The 24,169-nt window shown below is 33.3% G+C and overlaps 1 protein-coding gene across 3 annotated transcripts in view; it reads left to right on the top strand.

Moving 5' to 3' along the window:
• Naa60 (N-alpha-acetyltransferase 60) overlaps positions 1–19,200 on the top strand; it is a 31,554-nt gene extending 12,354 nt beyond the window's left edge. For 2 of the 3 annotated variants that reach the window (XM_071586140.1, XM_071586130.1), the window contains 5 exons: positions 1,014–1,168; positions 2,685–2,921; positions 4,633–4,737; positions 8,617–8,895; positions 18,213–19,200. In XM_071586140.1, coding sequence (XP_071442241.1) covers positions 1,014–1,168; positions 2,685–2,921; positions 4,633–4,737; positions 8,617–8,794 — 675 coding nt within the window. In that variant the 3' untranslated portion in view covers positions 8,795–8,895; positions 18,213–19,200. The remainder of the gene's footprint in view (positions 1–1,013; positions 1,169–2,684; positions 2,922–4,632; positions 4,738–8,616; positions 8,896–18,212) is intronic. The other variant, XM_071586136.1, reaches the window with a different exon arrangement.
• The last annotated feature ends 4,969 nt before the right edge of the window (positions 19,201–24,169 follow it).

The raw sequence follows: 24,169 nt of genomic DNA, 5'->3' as shown, positions 1-24,169 counted from the left end.
AAGACCCAAGAAAACTTCATGATACCTTAAGTATATCTAAGATTGCAGATTTGATTTCTGCCTTTGGCAGGAATTTAGTTTTGTTTCATTGACTAGTTGCTATGTTAAATTGATTGCAGTTGATTGTGAGAGCTTGAGTAGTATAATAAATACAAGATAGTAACAATTTTCCGCTAGATAAGTTTAATAGCACGACCGGGTTTCAATGTGTTACATCATATTCACCTTGATGTAAAACATCGAAACCCGGTGTACTATTAAGCTTATCTTGTGGAAAATTGTTACTATCTTTTATTTATAATGTACGAATTCCATCACATCATGCCTGAAACTACTCAATTTGAGTGGTATATCTTTTTCTTCTCTCACTTTCCTTCAAGATGGAACTTTATCATATTCAGAGTCTTTCACAGCATGATGTTTTTCTTTGTTTTCCCAACTGTGTGTTACTAGGCTTGGCTGTTCTGCTTGGGAGCCATTTTGCTTCATTGTGCTGACATAGAATCAATTCTTTGGCTGAACAATTTGAGAGCAGTGAGTCATAGGATGAAAGTATGTTAGACTCTGGACAGAGACTGAGCAAAGCATGAGAAGGGATGATCATATGATGACTCCATAAATGAAGGGGAGAGTGTTCAAGATAAATAGATATTATCTCTCCCCAATAAATATTGTCTAGAATCATTCATTACCACTGCCTGTTATGAGATTTGAATCCAAAAATATTCATTTTTAGGTTGATGATGTTATATTTTTGTCTTTATTTATTTCAGTTGATATTTTGCAAAGTATTTAGACAAGTTTCCTTGAGTGGAATAAGTGCGCTGTCTGTGTTCATAGGCTAGTCTCTTAAATCTTTTAGCAATACACATGTTTCAAATTGTGTCTTGTGATTTGAAATCCTTAACTTATACACCTTGAATGAGATGAGCTCATAACCATATTAATATATTTTTGTGCCATAAATCAAACTTATATGTGCCCTGATACCATCATTGATTTCTTGAATACAGGATAGGGGACTTCTGTCCCCTTCATCATGTAGTTGGAGTGTTCGAGCGAAATCATTTGCCGAAAGTCCTTGTTTATCATCCCAAAGTAACATTGGTGTTCTTCCTGAGGCAGGGAGCTCAAGTAGCCTGCTTTCACATAAAGAAGTCCACGTTGGGTAAATAGCATAATGAATTTAACTATGAAAAAAATCATATACACTGTAATTAAAGTTGATCGCCAAATCAATATGGCTGCAAAAGTGAATTTATGCGTTAAATGATATTTTTAATACTTCTTATCCAATATAATTGTGTGTAGATGTGGGTACAGATGTATTCATGAGATAAATTGTATCACTGCATTGCTAAATGAAAATTTCAATTTGGATGATTTACAAAATGTTTCAATTTTGACAATGAGAATTTTTTACAATAAATGCCATAAGTTGGTCAACTTCATTACTCAACATGATTAAAAAGACACAAAGCTGTGGGTATGTTGAGCAGTGAAAAAAGTAGCCCAGAAATGTGTAGATTAAGTGTATATTTCTGCTACTTGCTATGCTAATAAAAGTAATGCAAACTCCAATGAGTATTGTTGTGAATAAGCATCATCTTCAGATTATGTTTGGAGAACTGTTGCTGGTGGACCTGCTATTCTCAGTGATTCACCACCGATTGTATAGTTATCTTCCATGGTCTTGGTAGTTCTATATGAAGATCAGCAGCTCTGAGTGTCCTATTACAGTGAGTGGAATGATAAAAGGTCCTGAGTGTCTCTTAGTTTGTATGACACTGTTAGCTGTGTCAGAATTTCAATCTCAAAAATAATCAATGACTTAGTTTGGAACATTCATGTAATAAAAGGAAAAATGCCAAAAGGAAGAATTGGGAGCAAATGCATGGAACAAATAGAAAGGGATGTAAAGAAGAATACTTAAAAGGGGCTGAGTGAATTGTCATTGGGATTGAAGCATGAAGAACTGCAGGGTCTACAGATTGAAAGGGAAATAAAGGAACTAATTGATATAGATTCACATCATATGTGATTATTAAAGCAGTTGGTACTTACCATGTTCAATGCCATTATGTGCAATATAGCCCACTTTTCCCTGGATGAAATCTTTTGATTGAATAGACAAATGATGCAGATTGAAGTCCTTCCCTGGGAGGATTGCTCAACAAAAAGTTTAATCTGAGAAATAAAGCCATATTTATCTTGATCCTATGTTTTTTCTTAACATATTGTATTTATAAATAATCTTTGAAGCCTTCAAGTTTTGATTGAAGAATTGTTTGAAGGAAAACTGGCATTAAATCTATATTTGTTTTGAACTAATCATTACTTGTATAAATTTCTCATGTTAGGCTAAATCTGATAGATCTAATTGTAAGTATATAGCCTTAGGGTAGGTAGCATCACCAGATTGATTTGGTCTTAGTTGAAATATCATTTTTTCCTAAATTAATTATCGAGTGATTAGCATGGCAATTGGATTTTGAGATATATGAATGTATGTGTGTGTGTGCACATTTCCCTCACTGAATGGTACTAAAAACCTACAAAAAGTTATGTCATTGTAAATTTTTTTGTTTATCATCAATCTATTGTGGACTAGAATGAAATGCCATGTTTTTATGGCTTAAATAAATGTTTTTCATCTTTTCTTGATGATTTGATTTTGTTCTCAGGTATATTTTAAGTCTGGGAGTGGTAGAGAAGCATAGACGTAATGGGATAGCATCCCTCCTTCTGGACAGCCTAGTGTCACATCTCACAGCAGATCCATCAACGCCACCTTCCAGTTCTACCACCCCTCCTTCTCCCCACTCTCCCCCATACCACGTCCCAACAGTGAAAGCACTTTACCTCCATGTTCTTGCCACCAATTCAGCTGCCATTCGTTTTTATGAGCGACGTAATTTCAGGTTTGTTGACTTTTTATTTGGTTCTTGTAACTAGGAATAATACTAATGAATTATAGAAAGAGATAATCTGTGATGAAATAATAATACGAATGAAGATGACATCAAAGTCAAAAAAGTAAACAATTGACTTATGTGCATGAAGGCAATTTTGTGGCATTGTTTTTATCTATGTATTTTATACCTAAAATATCACAGTGAATTTTTTATTTGTGTTATAACATCATCAACACTATTAAATGTTATTTTGTTCCTAATAATATCTGCATGTTCAAAGGAGCTGTCAGTTTCTTAATCAAAGCCTCTGTGTAGTATGTGCATGTGTGTACTTGTTAAAGCTGTATTACCTTGGTATTTATTTGTCCAAAAATGCAGGCATGAGGTTTAATTTGCCCATTTTTTATTTTGTTGTTAATGCAGCAATTTATTTGTTTTATTTATGTGATTGAGAACTTTGTAGCCAATTGACATTGGTCATCATATTCTTGCCTTGTATTGTTTGTTTTACTAAATATATTTTGATTTCCTATCCCCATGGATAAAGCTTTGATGTGATGGAAGGGCTTGTGCATCCTGATAACTCTTAGAGCTGAGCAGGCAGGAGTTATGATCATTGTTCCTCATAGGGTCTCCCATGCTAGATAGGCTGAAGGGTAGGAGCCAGATGAAATATGGTCTGTGCAAATTCTGAGGCATCTGAGACAACAAGTGAGGCAATCATTAGGGTGATGGTGTCATAGAATCATTATTGAGGAAGGCAGTGAGAATCAGCCTCAATTAATTATCCTGCAGAACAAAGATGGATATAAATTTGAGTATGGCAACTACATGACTCAGCTCAATCAGCCGTGTGCAATGCCTGACAGTGGTAAAGTTTCCAAAGTCATCATATTGCTAAATCCTTGCTAGGCAAAACACACACCTGATGATGAAGAGGACTGAACTAGCGAGAATAGCGACTTGGAATGTTAGGATGGTCTTGAGAACAGGGAAATTAGAAAATATAAAGCAGGAAAATGAAAGAGAAAATATAGAACTTTGCGTGTGGCTGAGTACAAGTTTTTCTTTTTAGTATGGATATTAAATACTTCCAAGAAGTGAAGCCTGAAACAATAGAATATATTCACTTTTTAAAACTTTGATGTGGAGCATGGCAAGGAAACATGGGTGTTGAAGCATGATGATTGGTGCACATAGTAGGTTTTTGAAATGTGGGTGTGGGGAAGGATGGAAAAGGAAAAATGGACAGAAAGGTAAACAAAAGAGGAAGCACAATGCATTGGGTGGGAGAAGAGGAAATTCTTCGCAGAAATCCAAATGAGTCAGGAAAGTTGGGTGAAAACCATTTTGATTGGTGATGAGATTTAGATAATAATGGAGGGAAGAGTTGTAGGCAAGCAAGGAAGGGGTCAAAAGGATAGTCATGCTTGGATAGAATGGAGGGAAGAAGGAATAATGAGGAATTGAAGAAGTGTTGGATGTGAGGCTGTTTTGTTCGAATAAGTATAGGTAATTATCATTGTTCGGTCTTTGCACCTCCATAACTTAACCTTAAATTATATTATACCAATAATAATTTTCATTTCTGATGTTACCATAAAAGGAAATTTAAATTCTTGTAGATTTTTTTCCCTACTGTCGGAAGCCTAGAATTCAGTTAGTTGACCAATTATAGTGTCATCCCTAATATTTGCAAATTATAATTCTCTTTCAGGTTACATTCTTTCCTGCCACTCTATTACTCAATCCAAGGAAAATGCAAAGATGGGTTCACGTATGTCCTCTACATAAATGGAGGACATCCACCTTGGGGATTGATATATCCTTTTTTAAGTATAATGTTGACTATTATTATTTCCATAACTGAAAGAGTAAACATTTAGAAAGCATTTGTGCTCTCAGTGTTGTTCAAATATTTTTGAATGTGGGAGATGCATTTGAATAAATTACCATATGAAGTACCGTATTTTCCCATCGATAACGCATACGTTATCTATACAAAAATATTCAGATGATCGAAAAAATGACGATGCGCGTTATGTCATGAAAATTGAAAAAATCCAAACATAGACATATTTTATTACAGACACATCTGATATAGACATATTTTTACACACACTATATATATATATATATATATATATATATATATATATATATATATATATATATATATATATATATATATACATATATATATATACACACATACTACCTTGATCAAAAATTTCCCGGAATTTATTCAGAAAATTAAAAATACAAGTTTATTCATCTAAATCTATATTGTCCCCTTCAAAGTAATCCCCATCGACTGCAACACACTTATGCCAGCGCTTGATCCAATCCTCGAAACATTTTTTATATTCGGTTTTCGGTATGTCCATCAGTGCTTCCTGCGATTTTTCCATTACTTCCTCTCGGCTGCTAAAACGCGTTCCCCGTAATGGTTTTTTAACTCGATTGAACAGAAAGAAGTCACAGGGAGCCAAATCAGGTGAATTCGGTGGCTGTTGGATGGTATTTGTTGCATTTTTCGTCAAAAAATTACGAATAATGATAGCACTGTGCGACGGTGCGTTATCATGGTGCAAAATCCACGAGTTTTCTGCCCACATTTCTGGTCTCTTTCGGCGAATTGCTTCACGCTAACGTCGCATAACGCCCAAATAATACTCTTTGTTTACTGTCTGGCTTTCTGGCAAAAATTCATGATGCACTACACCGTTGGTTGTAATCCATGAAAACCGTCAGCATTGCCTTCTTTTTTGACTGAAAACGACGTGGTTTTTTTGGTCTCGGCTCATTTGGTGAACGCCATTCACTTGCCTGATGTCTGGATTGCGTGTCGTACTCATAAACCCACGTCTCGTCTCCAGTAATGATCCTTTTGATGAATGTGGGATCGGATTCAGCCTCGCAAATCATGTCTTTTGCGACGTCAACACGGTCTCTTTTTTGCATGAAATTGAGGTCTTTTGGCACCAACTTTGCTGCTACACGACGGAAACCCAAATCATTAACCACAATGTCTTGGGCGGATCCATAGGCAATGTTCAAGTCCTCCGCTATTTCTCTGATGGTTAATTTGCGGTTATTGACCAACATTTCTTTTACTTTATCAATTTTTTCACCGACTTTCGATGTCGATGGTCTGCCACTGTGTTCATCATCTTCGATTGACTCACGACCACTTCTGAACCGCTCGTGCCACTGGTAAACGACCGTTTTTTTTAGAGAATCGTTGCCGAAACACTTTTCCAACATTTCCAACGTCCGTGCGCCACTAAATCCGTTTTTTACGCAAAATTTAATACAAGTTCGTTGTTGCAAATTTAAATCCATTTCTGCAATTGTAAAAAATCGCCAACACACACAGAGATAGATGTACTCTTGGCTATGTAACTTTTGCAAATGTCAAGGTATGACACTAAGATTTAAAGGGAATATCAACAACAGATGTACCAATTTAACAAAAAAAAACAGAACTCAAATCGGAACGATGAGAGCGCCACACGGTGGTTATTCCGGGAACTTTTTGATCAAGGTAGTATGCACGGCATCTTTAGACGTTCAAGATAACTATGAAGCCCTGGGCGTGCAGTATTTATGCAAATTCATGGTAACTACAAAAAAAATATGGTAATTTTAGGAAATGCAGTAAAACCTCTCTTAATGCCCTCTGCCATTAAATAACCACTCCTCTTAACGATTATTTTTTTTACTTAACTAATTGTAACACTCATATACTAAATGTATTTAATATCGTATTCAAAAAATCCAAGTATAGCCATTGACCATAAGAATTTCGTTTATTCAGTAACCAAAAATAAGCTTAGTTTTCACCAACTTCTGAAAATCAGTTTGCACGAAAACTGGAAAAAATTCAGAGCAAATACGTATTCATGGCATTAATCTCTCCAAAACACCTTTTTTCAATGAATGATACCTTCTGATGGCTTGTCAATTTTTTCATTATTTTTCTTGGTCTTTAAAAGTTCATAGCACAAGAGAGTTAACTTATTTTCAGCCAAGTTCTGTTCCCACTAACTTTGTAGATGAGGCAATAAAAATATTTAATTCTGAATAAGATCTCCCATATCCTCCTCAAACTTTTATTATCACTAATTACACTTTATTAAAGAGTCTTCAAAAAAAGAGTCTTAAAGTGCTGTTGTGATGTGGGTAATATTAAGTGTACTGCAAGTTGTGTCTTAGTGGCTTTCAAAGTGAATGGTCCCTGCACAGTTGAAGTGGCTGTTTAACGAAAAAAATGTAATGAAATGATATCAATATTCCTAAGTATAAGAAAACCATGAACACAGTAATCAACCCTAAGGTCAGTTTGGTAGGTGATGGGATAGTTCACGCAGTACTAAGCCCAACAGTTTGTGAAATTCACACATCAGGGTAGGGGGGCCAGTTCCTTTCCCTGTGCTGTCTATGGTTTCCCTGGAAAACCTGGTACAAAAAAATCACAAAGCTTGGGTAGAGCTGAGGGTGCCCAGAGAGGCTTGCTTGGGATTCGAACTGGGACCCTCCGGTCAGTAGTCCAATGCTCTACCCCTTGACTTCTGGGATCCCCCATTCCTAAATATATCACATCAAGAAAAAACTGTTAAATAATAAATGAGTTCAGTACAAACGACTTAATTATAAGGTCATTCCACCCACTGATTATTTAAATGTAGGAACATGCACCAAATCAATTCAATAAAAACTACTTAATCATTAGGTGATGCCATCTACTGGTGATTTAAATATAGGAGCTTACTGATTCACTGGGACACATTTGAAATGTGATTATTATTATGATAAAATATCAGAGAATTTCAAGGATTAATTCTGGTCAGATTAGATAATTGGCTTGTCTTATGTCCCCAAATTGTCAGACTCTGCTTTTTGGATAATATCATATTACTTAATAGTTTCAAACATCAATATTTAGTTATAGAAAGTGAAATAAAGTTATGACTTTTCCTCTAAATAAATCTAACAATATTTCCACTCAAATTACAGAAGTGTGTTGAGGGTACATTCCATATTCATACATGTATGTACTTGGAGTCAGTTTGATGCTTCAATATTTAAACTCAGCTTATGGTAGAGATCACTTTAATATGAATATATTTAATGTGTTTTCCCCCCCATTGTGCATATTTGATTGCCTGTCACTTGATAAATCATGAGGTAAGATTTTTCCTATCACGTAGAAGTGCAGAGAAGAGAAGGTGCAAATATTACCCAGCTGCAAGAGAATCAATTAATAAATGAAGCAGAAGTAATTATACTAAAAACAAGTTAAACAGATACAGCATTGACAAAAAATATTGGGGGCAATGGGAAAATGTGGTTGGTTACATTAAAGGGATTCAGGCTAGATAAAAAAGATACATAAACCAAACTACCATTTTCTTCCCACAAATAGCCGACTGTGTAAAGAACTGAAGGTCATTGGTTAAAATTATTCTATTTGTTCATGATTTGCACCATTGAAGAAAATAAGTGGTTGAAGTTAAGATAAGCCACCAGCTACATTTTAATTTTATATTTTAATATGAATGCAATTTTAAAAACATTTTGTAGGAACCATGTTACTTGTGCATGAAATCAAAGAATAATTCTACCCAGAATGTGATTGTTTGAAGAACTTGCCATAATATCCTAAATTCAGTGCAAATCCTTGACTGCATACCTGTACTGACCATGTTAAACACTGTTGTGGTGTTCTTTATCATGGATGGGCACAACCGTGCCGACAGCCTTTGTCTTGGTTGTGGACACAGCTGAGTAGAGCGACCCTTGGATGGGCATGGCCACCTCTGCGCAGACTTCTTCGGAGTACGACTGCATCTCTAGCCTCCTATTATGGTAGCTAGCATTCCAGAAGAGTGGAAAAATCTACATGCCAGCGTGCTACAGAGTAGGATTGAGCCAAGAGTTTTCTTGTGTGAAAAGCATGACTGAGAATAGCCCTGAGGTAAATCACCAAGAAAGAGGTTTAAAAAAAGAGTTAAAGCTCAGGGATATTATTTAAAACAATGAATTGTTCTCAGGTTGTTGACAGTGTTTTATTTTCTGAGGTCTTCTTAAATATGTCAGTGCTGGAGACTTCTTCCTAAAGGGTTATTTTTCATTTTTTTAATGGTAATTCAAATGGTTTTTATCTATGAATTATCATTTTAGATGCCTATATGTATATATATTAAGACCTCTGTATAAAATTTGTCTTCAGTTTGGTTAATGTTATTATATATTGATTATTTAGCAACGTAAAAAAACAGGCTTGGCTGCCTAGCTAGGTTAAGCTCCTGCTTGGTAAGTGGAAGGTAAAATAGGATTTTTGATTGAAAGACTCGGGAGAAAAAGATGAGGCCAGTATTTCTCCCAGTAAGTATTTTATAATGAGAGGTTGAGGAATAATATCTTAAAATAGCTACACTCTATAATATTGCACCTAAGCCAGCTGCTCTGATAATTCCAATTTTTTCTCTTGTTAAATAAAATATTTTCAAAGTTTGAGACTGAAAAATATATGAGGTAATGTGTGATAAAATGAGTTGGGCTACTAGTTGTATTTAAAAATGCATACTATAAATGTTTTGTGCCGATAAAATGTCGAAATTTGGTGCAGGAATCCTCTGCTGAACTAAGGCCATTTGGCATGACCTTTTTAACTCTTAAGTGGGTTAAACGACTATAGGCATGCTCTGCATCTAGGGAAACTGACTCTTCCTGTAAATACTCTTTATTTAATGTGAAAGGTTAGCTTCTTATATCTGTTTTATAGGTAAGAGTGCTGCCATTTACCATCTTTTTTTAACACATTAACCTGTAAAATAAGATACACTGGTTGTGCATAAATTTTAACAAGTCATTCGAGTAATCCGTCAAAACAGTTTGCAAGTCATGTTTTCCTCTGAATAATGGGAGTGCTTTCCTCTTAATCTAAGGTAGAAGTCATCAATTGTTGCCCCATAATTAGCATTTAATTAAATAAAATTGCTGACATGTCTTGTTGTAGTATTGTTTGTTGATAAAGTCATACAAGCTTTGTTCAGGGCATTGCTCTTTCACTAAAAAAAAACTCCTGAATTGGATCCCCCTCTTCCCTTTTTGTCTGCCTTGATGAGCAATTCATTGCCAGCTTTCAAAATGCTATTTTGGCTTATGTAACTTTGAGGAAAACAAACTGGAATGGCATTCCAGTGTGTTTCCACACACAAGCGACTGTGATTCAGAGCTTTCTAGCTTAATTTTATTGCATCATCTGGTTAATCCAGTGGCATATTAAATTTTGCACATGAATAAATGGTGGATAATATTTTTCTGATGTATAGTAGCAGGGGCGCATGAAAATTGTATGGAATTCTTTTCTTCCGATGTAGAAGTATATTTTTCTCTTTTTTCCATTACATGAGTTTATATGCCTGGGAAGAATAAAATATATGGACTTTTTTTGCTCAAGGTGAGCCAACTTGGTAGGTTTGGACTCAAAATTGCATTAGTTTTAATTTCATGTTGTCCTTTTAGATTGCTCAATAAATAAGAATTACTTTTAAGTCAGGTGATTATAAATGTATGTATGTATTATTACGTATAGATTTTCAGACATTTTAGAGGGAATTGCTGCAGATACCTACCTATTTCTCTCCTCTTTTCTCCACAATTTCACTGTTATGCACGGGATTAGTTAAATCAGAAGATGCATAAAAATAACTTTTATAATAATTATATTGTGTGGCCCGAAGGACTTGGGACTGATGAAAATCCTTGATTTCATTTATATTAGAATAATAATAATCTTTAGGTGCATGTGGAATTACCTTTGAGAAAAAGGATATTAAGTCGCAATTTTATAGAAATATATATGAGAAAAGCTGGTAGAATATGCATTTGGTATGCATCGGTGACCCCTGGGTTTAAGCTGAGGGTTTGTCTCTGGATATTATTAGCTAAACCAAGACACTGTGATTTTCTCGCTCCAAGATTTATCCAGGAAAACACAGGTTGTGCAGTGAAAGGACTTGAGTCCTTCAGGAATTGTGTGACTTTAAATGCATAGGACTTTTTGTATAGTAAATCAAAGCATCTCCTTCCAAATCAGCCCCCTAGTTTACAGTATGAGCTTAAATATCTCATTTTATCCATTTTTGTCACTAAACAATTAGTCCTCAGTTTATAAAGCTTTAAAATGCCACAGAATTAGAATTTTTGAAAAATCTGGATACCGTTATGGCATTTTCATGAGTCTTAACTTCATGCCAAATCATCATTAAGTCAAAAATGTTCATTATCTGTCATGGGCCACTTTTTAACTGTTTGATCCCATGATTAACGTGTGTAAATGCATATTTATAAGTAAGCATGTAACAATGCATTTTTAAAAGTAAAAGTGAGTTAATTACCACATTTTTTATAGTTGTTGATATGTTTTTGAAATATAGGAATTACGTTTTTTTGTTCTCCTCAGATTATTCTTTCCTTTTTTATTAAATCGTAAACATAGCATTGTATGCTTAAATTAGCATCATTATTAGACGGAAGGTAATATTTAAATGCACAGTCAACTTTCTCATTCTTGGACCCGAATGCATTGCCAAAATTGGATTACTGAAAAAAATGCATTAAATTCCTTCCTATAGAGATCCTTAAAATCATGCACAGTTAACTCACCATAATAAAATAATTTATCTGTCTTTGCATGCCCCATAAATCTTTAAATGTTTGTTTTTGAAGTTTAGGAAGTAGACTTCTAAGCAGAGTTGATAGTAATTAGAACATTACCTTGACAATTACACTTTGTGTCCATATGATGAGTGAGAAAACATAACATTTTCATGAAAATTTGTACTCTGTGGATCATGTACAGAGGTCTCATTATGGTGGCATACCTATTAAAATATCTAATTCCATCCTAGATGTTAGGGCAGTACTCGAGCTTGGTTCAGAAATTAGATAACATGTAATTTCCATGACAGTGTTATGGAAATCAATATAATATTTTGCAGTCATTGTTTTAACTGTATGACTACATGGAATGGCGTTGAAAAAATAGATTTCAGAACTAAATTTCATAGAATGATAGATTGGGAACCCACTATAATGTAGATACTTGGGATAACATGTTTATGTCATACATTTAAATCTTATTTTCCTGAAAATTCAATTGCTACCAATAGTTTTTTTTCAAGATGTCTTTATCAAAGGCTAGCCATTTGTTCAGTGGTGAAAAAGTAGTTATAAATGTGGTTAATCTACAAAAAAATATACGTGAACTCAAGAGTTGATCCATTTGTCAAAATATTTGCTGAAGTGAAACACATAAAGATTTTATGTTTAGAGGCATGATACCATGGAGATTAGTGTTCACATCCTGATCCAAGTGCCCTGGTTCATTTCCAGATTATGCCTTTGGAAACTCACATCTAAGTTCTGTTAGTTTCCAAGAAATCCGTAACACAGGAAAGCAAATTGGCCATTCATAGTCCATATGTGGGTTAGGTGCACTTTATTTCTTGATTGAGGTAGACTGAACTCTCACCTACCAAGGTTACCTTTCTGGTCCGTTACTATGGTGGTTGTAGCTTGGCAGCCTTCACATCCGGCATCACATGATTAAATTATTATGTCTGTACTGGTCGTTTGTAAGGCTCAACAAGGGTTGTATTTCATTGAAACTGACTAGAGGAAAATATCGAACGGAGGATTATTTATCTTAAAATTTGTTTGCAATTGACTGGACTATTGCCTTTGACTTTTCAGGTAATGCAATTTTAAATCATGTGCATGACTCATATAAATGATGAACAAAGCATTATGAGAAAGCACAATCTATCGATAATTGTGCCTTAAGAAAACTTTGTAAACTTCTTCCTTACAATGTTTAAGATTCACAGATTGTCATTTCACCATAACAGAGGCTTTACATTTTTTACTCAATGCATATGTAATAATTATATGTAGAATTGCAGGCTTTTTGCAATATAAAGTTTGACAGACCTTATGATGTTCTCCAATAATTGGTAATTCATTTTCTATTCTTTCTTTGTACATCTGAAAGCAATAGTCTACCTAGGAGAAAAAGAGCTATTTGAAATGTGTCATTACCCCATGTACATATTGACTGATATTCCCATATTTTCTTACCAGTTCTCCTTATTAAGAGATTAAGCTATAAATGAGCAATTTGGTAGAAAAAATTCAAATGAATATACCAGATGTAACAAGTTAAATTCATCAATTGTTTTACTTCAGGAGTTGGACCAACAGATAATGGGTTATTACGTTACCAGGCATAAAATGCAAAGAAGACTTTTGCAGGCCACCAGTCACAAATAATAATGGGATAGATCGTACCGATGTAGATATAATACAGTATTACTGTATTAAAGGTTCCTCACCATATTCACTTGTAGGTTATGACAGACAGAACCACCCATACATTTATTAAAATAAGTTGCTCCTAATCCAGAAAAATATGTTTTGTATAAAATATGTTTTATTGACTAAGTTTCTCCAAACCCAGAAAAATGTAAAGTCTGAAAAATTCTTAGATTTGCATTGTGCCATAGGAAGGCATCTCCAAAGGTAAAAGTTTTAGTTTCTTGCATGGCCAAGATGATAAGGGTTTTCCACTATTAGTTTGGCCAGATCAAGAACAATGCTCAAAAATAACTTTGATATGATGACGCTGAAAGTTTTAGTCTGTTATAATCAAAGAATTTGTTTGATATGATGAAATATTTATTCATGCATAATTCAAAATACTACTGCAACCCCTGCAATGTGATGAACCTTTGTTGTGTAAATGCTGGTAATTTAGTTGTTAAAAATTGATGTGCCAAATTCCCAATTTAATAAAGCTTTCTGTAAAATTTTAAATTAGAAATAATTCAAGTTAGACCCAGAGACCTTGGTGCATTAATCGAAAGTCGTTAACGCATAACTGTATCTCTCATGTTTTAGTAAATTTTAAGTGTCTTCCATATCCTTAGTTTATTTGAAAAAATTGAGGCAAAAGATTATCAACCACTCTTTTTAATGACATTTACATTTTTAACTTTAAATTTTGTAATGATTCCGTAATAATTTGAAGAGATATGTATTTTGTTAATTATTGCAATCATACCTCCATCTATTTGTTTTATTGTTTTTGAACCTTTACATCGAAAGGAAAGAGCACTCGCGTCAGATGCAAATCAATCTATAGAATGAAAGAATAAGGATTCCAGTGGCATGTGATGAATTTCCTAGTTAAATGAAGGATGATAATGTTTTTGTCGATTGAATCCAATTTGTCCCGGCTCATCATTTGGTGCTATTCCGGTAGCAAAAAATTATTATATTTTTATTCATAATAATGGATTTGAATCATTTATTTCTTCTCATTTGTTTTTTCTTACATTAGCTGTTGCACTACTTTTGATTCTTTTTTATCAGCCATTACCTCATTTATATTAAATAACCATATATTTCCATGAATTAGACTTATGCTGAAAAAATTTGAAATTAGATAGCTACATAAAATCATACTCCAGCTTGTTTTTCTGTCATTCATTATATTCCAATAATCATTGTGATGATTTTTAAAGTCTTTACTGATATATTCTGTAAGAAAGGGAAGAGGGGTGCTACTAAGATTCTATTCCTTCAATACTAGAACATAGGTTAGGATAACCAACAGTCTGAAATCTGGTACTATAGAGGAATCTCTTTAATTCCAGAGTTATCTCCAAGAATTAGTACTTTATCAAATTATATGGGTTGCAATAAAATTTGTGCAACATTAAGACCCTGCTTGAGTCTAGTCAAGAGTTTTTTTGTATTTTGGAGAATAAGAGTACCTTTGTTACCATGTTATTTATTTTATCCTCTTAAGGCATCGCTGATGATGCCCATTGTTGTATATTTTGGTAGTGGTATTTCTTTCCTTCGGTCTTATTTTAGTCGAGTCACAATAATTTGTCCTTCATATAAATACTAAACTTCTTATAACTACTAACCTTTACCAATAACATGTTCACATTGAGGATATTTCCTGCTTTTTTTAACATTGCAGTCACTCAGAAATCAATAATTGCCGCTTTGCACTTGTCATCAGGTTTCCCAGGACCTGAGCCACCATTTTATGGTGCCCTGTCTAACTTTTAAACTCTGTGATAGCAGGTGGGTGCATCACCCACCAGACTAACTGTGCCAGTCTGCGCTATTATGAATAAAATGGTGTTTTAAAGCATTGTTTGGGTGAGAGTACCTGGATCTGATGGACTTTGTAGCTGATGAGGATTTTCTCGTTGTCAATCTTCTCCAAAATCTGACATATAAAATCAGTTATTCCATTTTACCCATTCTGTCTGTGTAGTTGTCCGAAAAAAATATTCTCAATTATATAAATTCAAAGCAGAGCCAGAAAAGTTTAGGCCTATCACAAATTAAATATGATGCCCCTTTGAATCAAGATAAATTAGGTGCTTGATAAATGTTGGTATTATAGTATAAGTCAGAATTACTCTTCTCTGTCGCCTCTAGTTTTCTTTTTCCTTGGAGTAGATTTTTCTTGTCTCCAAAAATACTTTTTTAGATACTTGTGTTAATCAAAGATCATCATAAATACCATTTAACTCTGAGACCTGACTTATCACAAACTTAATGTGTTTGATTATTGATAACAATTTCTCTAATCAGGAAGATGACTACCTAGTTATGTGCCACAAACTCTTTTATCTTCAGTCTATTATTATTTAGAGTTCTAACTTTGAATGATTCAGTATTTCTTGTGTATGTATTGTTTGATATGTGTTTTGGGATTGTTAGGATGCCACCGATCTTTAATTTTTGTTGCTAGTGTATTTATTCCTGAAATTACTGGGTATTGTTGGGTGTAGGGTGAAGAATGTTATTTTTTGTTCAAAATATTGCAGTTTAAATAGTTGTGAGGGCCCATGTGTCTCCTAATGTGTATTTACACATTTGCAATTTGGTATTTATAGTATTTCCTTTTAAGACATTTCATGTTTCACATACAATCTAATTGGAATGTGTCATCATATGCCTCAGCCAATAATTAAGAAGTTTCTGTTCCAGATGTATAAAGTTCTACCTGTGCCCTGATGTTAGCTAAGATGTTTGTTGAATTACACAATGTTCAATCAAAGGTGAAAACATGTCTATGTGGAAACTGTCAATTTTACAGTTGAACTAACCAGGATCAAACTTTTGAAAATTTTCAAGGATAAACATGGGCAAATTTTGTCCATTTGCTCATTTCTGTATCTTCTTCATTTAATCTTCCCTATATAGGCTCACAAGCTGCTGGATTTCTTTTGTTAATCTTGCGTTACATCTATTTATGTTTTTCTATGGTCCAAGATTATGCTGGTTTAGATATTGGCTGCATGTGTAAGTGTAGCTCAAATGAGATCTAAAAATACATGCTATTTATATCATCTCCAGGACAACAATGGATGAAGTATTGTTGAGAAATATTGAAAAAGAGCAGCCAGCTTTGTTCATGCCTAAGTTGTCAGTCAACTCCAATTCTAAACATATTACCTAAAATTTCTTAAATTTCCCTTATTTTCACTCTATTTGCAACCTTGTCCATTTATTTGTCAATCAAAGTAACTGACACCCGACATGCATTATCATAGATTTTGTTCATATCACAGCTTCCAGCTTTTTTTTATATTGAGAATACAGAGTTGTTTAACATAAAGGTTGAGTGTTTTCATGAGCATATGCTCTGGTAGGCATGTTACATTTCACCTCAGATTGGGATGCTGGCATTCAGCCCAAACTTCACAGTTAGCTCATTACTCCTCTATGACTGTAATGACATGTATGAAATGCTAGCAAATTGACATAGCCATTTAAAGCATTTTACCTATGTAGGATTTTCTTATATGAATTTAAACTGAAAAACACCGCTCTTGGTTCCTCATAAATATATGTGGAATTAAATAGTGGCATTTTTATTTTTGGTCTGGTTAACCAAAGTGTGTGGTATTTTCATGTAAATGTTTTTTCTGAAGTTTTTAAGCTGAGAAGCTGCAAAATGATTTAATTAGAAATAAATTTTGCAATCACAATTGAGGTATGTTGATTGCCTGCAGTATTTTATTTGTAAACCTATACTATTAGATATCTTACAGATCACTTTCACAAGTACCTATGCTATTATGTTGCTAATGGAAATTAATTTCACATTAGTAAGTTTTCATACTATGTACAAAGTCATAGTGAGTCAAATCAGCTGAGAAACTTTTCTGAAATGAATCACTTCCACAAAGTAATGCCTGAAACCATTCTGTTCAAATCAACTGGCTTATGAGTAATTTCTTGGTTGCAGAATTTGTGATTTTGTTTTCACATATCAGTATGGGTGATAAAGAATTGGTTATTTTTCTTTTTTTTGTTATTCAGATATATTTTAATAACTAATTATTTATTGCATTATGTATTGTTTATATACTTCCTCTTTGGCTATTCTGTAAATGTTCTAAAATTATTGTTTGCCTTTAATAATTATGGTTGAATGGAAGAACATGTATGCCAATGCCAAAAATATCACGAATTTTTCATACATATATGCCCTTCCTGCACAAATGGATGGGATGCAACCAAAGTATATATCTTAAGACTGTCATTAATGATTATATTGTTACAGTTAGTCCTGGAATTATTTTATTCCCCTTTACAAGTTCTCTGCTGTTAGTTTTTATCATTTTCTGTAATTAGTTCCATTCACCTACAACATGCTGAAATAAGGTATTTCATTTGTATATTTATTTTTCTTTATATATCTGCAGACTATATCTCACTATAAGGCTATTAATTAGTACAAAATCACCTGTGCATCAGGAATACAACCAAAGTTTGTTTTTGCTCTTTTGTGTCTTATTGGAGTAGAAAATGATGCCAATAATTTCTTTAAACAGGATTCAGCAGATTGCTAGCAATTAAATTGATAACAGACATAAGTGCTTCGTGGAATCATGAAATGGTGAAAAGAAAACAACTTAGTAATAATTATATAGATTTTTCATAAAACTTCAGCCGGTCATACCTATATCAAGGACAAAAAAATGCATAATATTTTATTGAAGTATTTTTTTGCTCTTGATGGTGGTGTGAAAGTATCAACAGCTTTTTAAGTTGAGGTTTTATTCAAATTTGTGCGAAACATTACACAGTAGTTCCCTTTTTATCAGATTGTTAAAGTTCAATTTCATTCACCTTAAAAGGATTCACTTTACCAGGATAATCAGCTAATTCATAATTTTATTTCTATTATAGAAAAGTAGATGGGACCAAGAAGATATGTGAGTGACATTTTAATTTTATCCTTTCTTTCCCTAAAGTTGAGATTACAATAATAGAATAATGGTTACAGCTGGAGCATAATTGTTTTTAATTCCTACATTAGTGGCATCCTAGTGATCTTCTGCGGTCATGGTAGATGGCAATCAACTTAATTCAAAATCACTTTAGCATGGCTTTTAACAAATTAGCTGTATATATGCTTCCATTTATTACAACCATATTAATGTTGTCTGTTAGATTACTTATTTCAGGATCTTGCCAATTTCTTTGACTTCCATTACTGTAGAATGATGAGTGCCATGCCCTCTTTTTAGTTCATTAATATGCAAAAGTTTTCAGGCATCATGTAGGTATAAATCTGTAATATCTGTTATTGAATAGCTTGAAGAAGTAGTCCTTTGTTTCCCAACCTGTTGGGAACCTTGTTTTGAATACCTATTTTATGTAGACAACTTTATTATATACATCTGTAAATAACATAATCGTTGCATTTCCTGCTGTTACAATCTCTGCTTTTATAAAAATATTGCAGGAAATGATTTCCCCCTGGGAAAGACAAAGTTCAAGTTGTTGCTTGGGTTTTTATTGTTCAGCCCTAAGCAGTACCCAATTATAATGTATTAAATGTTTTGTTATGTTGTTGATATGTGAGAACAAGTTAAAAATATATTGATCACCTTCAATGTATTAATAATAGTGTAATGTAAATGTAGTTGAAACTGTAAATAACATTCATTGTAAATATTACCATGAAAATTGTAATACATGAAATAATTGTATTTCAAAAGTTTTGGGGAAAATGAATCCACATCTTCAGCATTATCCTCATATGGCAGGAAGAAAGAGTCTGCCATGAAAAATGATTCAGAACAATTGGATAACTGCCATTATGAAGTAAATTCATCATGTAAAAAGTCTGTTTTCATTCATTTATGTATTCAATAAAATTGTTCTACTTGTTAATATTATTTTTCTTCTTGAAAAAATCCTTAAATGCTTAGAAAAAATGTGATTTTTAATGAGGTTGTCAGTGGTTTCCCCTATCGATAATAAAAGGTAATGATAATACATGAAAGATTTATAATATGGGTGCACATGTTTTTAAGAATTTGTTTGGAAAAACTGTCAAGGAAAAGAAGAGTTGTTTCTCTCCTTATCTAAAACTGCTGCTCTGGAGCATTTTTCAAAGAAAATACTACTACTGGCATTTTAATTACTGATGCCAACAGTCGGTTCATCATTTTGAACACATCACAGTGTATGCATATCTTGATGCATGGAGAAGTGACAGTTAATACTAACAATATCTCTCAATTTTTTGTAGAGGGAAATTAGTTTTTTAAAGCCTAGATAAGGTATCTTACAGTCAAAATGATGCTAATTCTGTTGATTACAGTGGAAGGAAGGACGTTGATAAAATGGAAATAAACTAATTTAGATGAGTATGCCATTTTAATTGAGGCAACACGTGGTCTGTGCAATAAATGCGCGAACTGGTGCCATCTGGTGGCCATGATGCAGACTACAGCCCTGCTTACTAGGGGCGCTAGCTGCCTGAGATCCAATGAGCCATCTGTGCTTGGCGTATCGTTGGGCTGTGCGTATGGTGCCACTTATGTTAGTTTCTGTTGATCCTTGTTTTTACTGTTTGTCGAAAATGGAAATTTACAAAATCATGGAGCATCAAATCAGCATCAAGTTTTTTGGTGAAGTGCGGTAAAAGTTATCAAGAAATTACTGAAATGTTGACAGCTGCTTACGGTGATAATGCTCTGAAGAAAGTATGTGTTTTCAAGTCAATTGAATCAAACCAAAAAATCAAGAAGAAGCCCTTGATGAAAGTCATGCTCCTGGATTCCTTTTATTTCAAAGGTGTTGTTCGTCATGAATTTCTTCCTGAAGGACAAACAGTAAATACTGTGTTCTGCCTTAGAGTTCTCAAGCTTTGGAGAGATTGTGTGTGACCAAATGAGACTCAAGACAATGGATGGATCTTTCACCATGACAATGCATCTGCACATTCAGAATTGATTCTTCGCCAGTTTCTGGCAAAAATTCAATCACCATCCTTGATCATCTTCCTTATTCGCCAGATATTGCCTGCTGAAACTTTTTCCTATTCCCAAAATGCAAAAATTTGATAAGGGGACATCACTGGGAAGATGTGGACACAATAAAGCAAGAAACGACAATAAAACTAAAAAGCCTAACTGCGTAGGTCTTCCAAGGGCACTTTTAACAGTCGAAAAGGAGATTTATTAAGTGCATAGCAACAATTGGAGAGTACGTTGAAAGGTAAAAAAATCGATGTAGACTAAATTTTGCAAAATAAAGTTTTTATGGCCTCAGTTCCCGTATTTATAGGACAGAGTAGTTTGTTCAAAATTTAATTCTATTAGTATCAATTAAATGGAAAATATTATAATTATTAACAGCAACCTATGGCAGTAGAAATGCCAGTAGCAGTAATTAAGATTCTTTTTTGCCATTTATTACTAAATGGCTATCAGCCTTGAAACCAGGTTTTTTCCTAATTACTCCCAGTATTTTGGTGTGTGTACTCAAACCTCATCACTCCCTACATTAAGGTATGTATACACATATGAACCAGGAGCCAGTTCCATACTCAAATCTATTAATGGCCAAATCTAATAATGTAGAGCAAGTCTAGTGAGTTATCTTAAGAAAATTAATCGTAGAAAGAGTAATATACTGAACAAAATGTTTCCCATGTATTATGGTGGTGAAGCCTTTTGCTTGACATTACAAATATTTTTGAACATCTTGATCCAGTATACATGGTTTGCATCAACCTATTGAATACTCCAACAGGTTTTGGGAGAAGAATAATTAGATATTTTTTGGACCAAAATATTTGTATTCAGTGCAAACTAGCCAATAATCCCCTCATTATGGATCAAGAGGAACTGAAGAAATGTCTCATGTTAATGCATGTATTTTTCCATAAGTAAGTTACCAAATGATCAAATGAATTTAACCAATAAGCCAAGTTCCATCAGAAACATTTTCCTGAATTATATAAATTAGAAGAGTAAATCAAAACCATTTGGCAGATAAAAACAACAATAATTCAATCAATAGTGATAAACTTAAGTTTGCTCCATGAAAAACACTTGGAGGAAGCCTTAAATACATAATCTTGATACTAATTTTTTTCATGCATGAGCAGTGATAAGTATATACCATTCACAAGTAAAATTGGCACAAAACAGTGCAAGGCAAGCGAAACACAAATGGGGAGGTATATATTATTTGTTCCTGCTGCCAATTAAAGCATGATTAAGGTTATTTGATCCATAGGAAATATAGGACCTGCAAGTCCAGTACCTAACCTAATTGCTAGTTCAAATATCATTGTTCATTTAGCACAGGCAATCTCTTTGATAACTGGTTTACCTCATTGTAAGTTAAATTGCAGTTAAAGGTCAATTGTGTTGTGACAGCATGTGTGTACCATGATTACCAGGCATAGGAGTGATACGATTATAGATAAAGAACTTAAAAAAAAGCAGGTCCTCTTAAAATTAGTAAGATAATTGACTATTGTCAGAAATGTAAGAAGGAAATTTAATGCATGTATATGATAAAGCTTTACAAAAGTACACTGGGAGATGCTGACATGCCTGGGCAATTAATTGCCAGATAGTCTTTCATAAGATTGAAGAAATATTAATGATAATCTTCCATATGAATGATTTGATGTTCAATTTTTGATACTATACTACCCATAACACAATCTCTAGATAGCCATATTTGAAATTCACAATCTCAAACCAAATTTGCAATGGCCCAATTCCAACTTTGGCTGGCTCTTTATTTGATGAAATATGGTTAAAAATTGGCAGGAATAAAGGGTCCATATTCAGAAGAATTTTAGGTAAAAAAAGGAAAGACCAGATAGTGCAAGAAAAATGCATTAGCATTGATAATAGATTAAATTTTCTGAACATTCAAAAAATCAGAAAAATATGTAAAAACCTGGAAGCAAATCAAAAACAAATATTATTTTTAAAAATAATTTTTACTTGCAATAAAGTAAACTCATTTCGTTTCATTTACTTGTTTGCATGGAATAAATAAAATGAACAGTATTTACATTTTAGTAATATATTGTAATACAGGAATATTAATCCCAGTATACAATGGTATAATTGAGTCCCATAGCTCGATATGGCATTATCTGCTGGTGGAGCTCAGCACATGGAAACATTATAGAATACTCACACTTCAAAAACAGGCATCAAGAGTTATATTTAAACTAAATTCAGGAAAATCCTTCAGGGATATACTTCAAATGTCACAAAATCATGACCATTCCCTGTATCTATATGTAAATGCGATTTTGTATGCCTGCACCAAAACTCCCCTTCACTGGTCAGAAATGGGGATGCTCACAAGTACAACACCCAGGGTAAGGATGATCTTCATAATGGCCATTACAGAGTAGCTGTGCTACAAAAAACCCCAGAAGTTTCAGTAAGACTGCTGTTTAATTGATTTCCTAAAGAGTTAAAATAAATACTCCCCCAAGAAAATAAATTCAAAAAAATGTTGAAAAATTTCTTTTTAAATGTTTTTTATAGCGTCCAAGAGTACATAGAAAGAGCCAATGAAGGGAAGTCTATTTTTTAAATCTTTAAAACTCATATATTTCATGTACATTATCATTCCTATGAATTTGTATATATGTTAATGCACCTATAATTGTAATTGAATCATGACGAAGCCGATACAATCATAAATTGTTCTATGGAGAATAAATCTATCTATCTATCTGTTAAACTTACTTTTTTACATTCTCTTTATAGTTACCGGTGTCCTAACTATGTGACACAAAATGCCCTTTTCCTGCCCAAATGGACATTTTTCCAGTCCGTATTTTGTTCTATTTGAGATAGAAAACATTTGTTATACAATAAAATAACCAACCTTGAGAGGCAGATTCATAAATTTCAATGGTTTCTGAAAAGAAAACTTAGCTTTAAGTAAAAAAGTCATAAGCTTTAAAAAACTTTTGGAGTAAATACCTATTTTATAGAATGGATCTAGATACTGAAATACAATGGAAAAAATAAATAAAATAAATAGCAATAAAAATCAGTATAATTAACAAATATTTCATATTTCTTTATTAAACCTTTGCTCTAAGGTTCATGTTATATACACCAGGTATACCTCTGCAGTATATGATAATATATAGAAATAATATTTGGTTTTAGGAAAGAGAAATAAAATAAAGGATATGCTCATAAACATATAATGTTCGGAAAATGTGTTTACAATTGTGAAAATATAAACAACAAATTTCCTTGATTTTGGAATTACTGAAAACAATGCCCCTTGGAAATTTCACCATAGAATACTATGACAAGAAAAATGAAAAAGATTTAATTATTGGCAGTATATCATTTTTATCTGTATGTCAATGTTTTTTTATAATTGTGGAATCAATCTATGTTTTTGCCTTTGTTTTTGTAAAAGGGTTATTCCCTTCAATAAATGCATAAATAAATTTGTTTCACTTGAAAAGTGTCTGATAAATAATACTATGATCAACTGAGGGATTAAATTCACATTCTCTCATTTTTCCTGTATAGCTACAGGAATTAATACATATAAAAGTATGTTTAAGAGTCCATTATTTATTTGACTGCATTTTAATCTCTAAAAGAACTATATGATTATGTAATATCAATTTATAAAACAGAGTATTAACTGATATTTTTTTAAAACTATGTATAAGTCATATGCAAAACCCTTAGCGAAGGCAGTAATTTGGCATCTAATTGAAATCACCAGTTAATATGACAGATGTATATTAGGATGCATTTTGGAGAGTGATGGGAATGATGAATACTCATAGTAGGAGGGGAATGTGAGTGGCTGGAGTTGATTATTGTAGAAAGGAT

The sequence above is a fragment of the Hetaerina americana genome, unplaced genomic scaffold, assembly GCF_022747635.1.
Source record: "Hetaerina americana unplaced genomic scaffold, ioHetAmer1.1.p SCAF_1, whole genome shotgun sequence".
NCBI classification, from domain to species: domain Eukaryota; kingdom Metazoa; phylum Arthropoda; class Insecta; order Odonata; family Calopterygidae; genus Hetaerina; species Hetaerina americana.
Note: the sequence above shows the minus strand (reverse complement) of the source record. Positions and strands in the feature narration are given on the sequence as shown.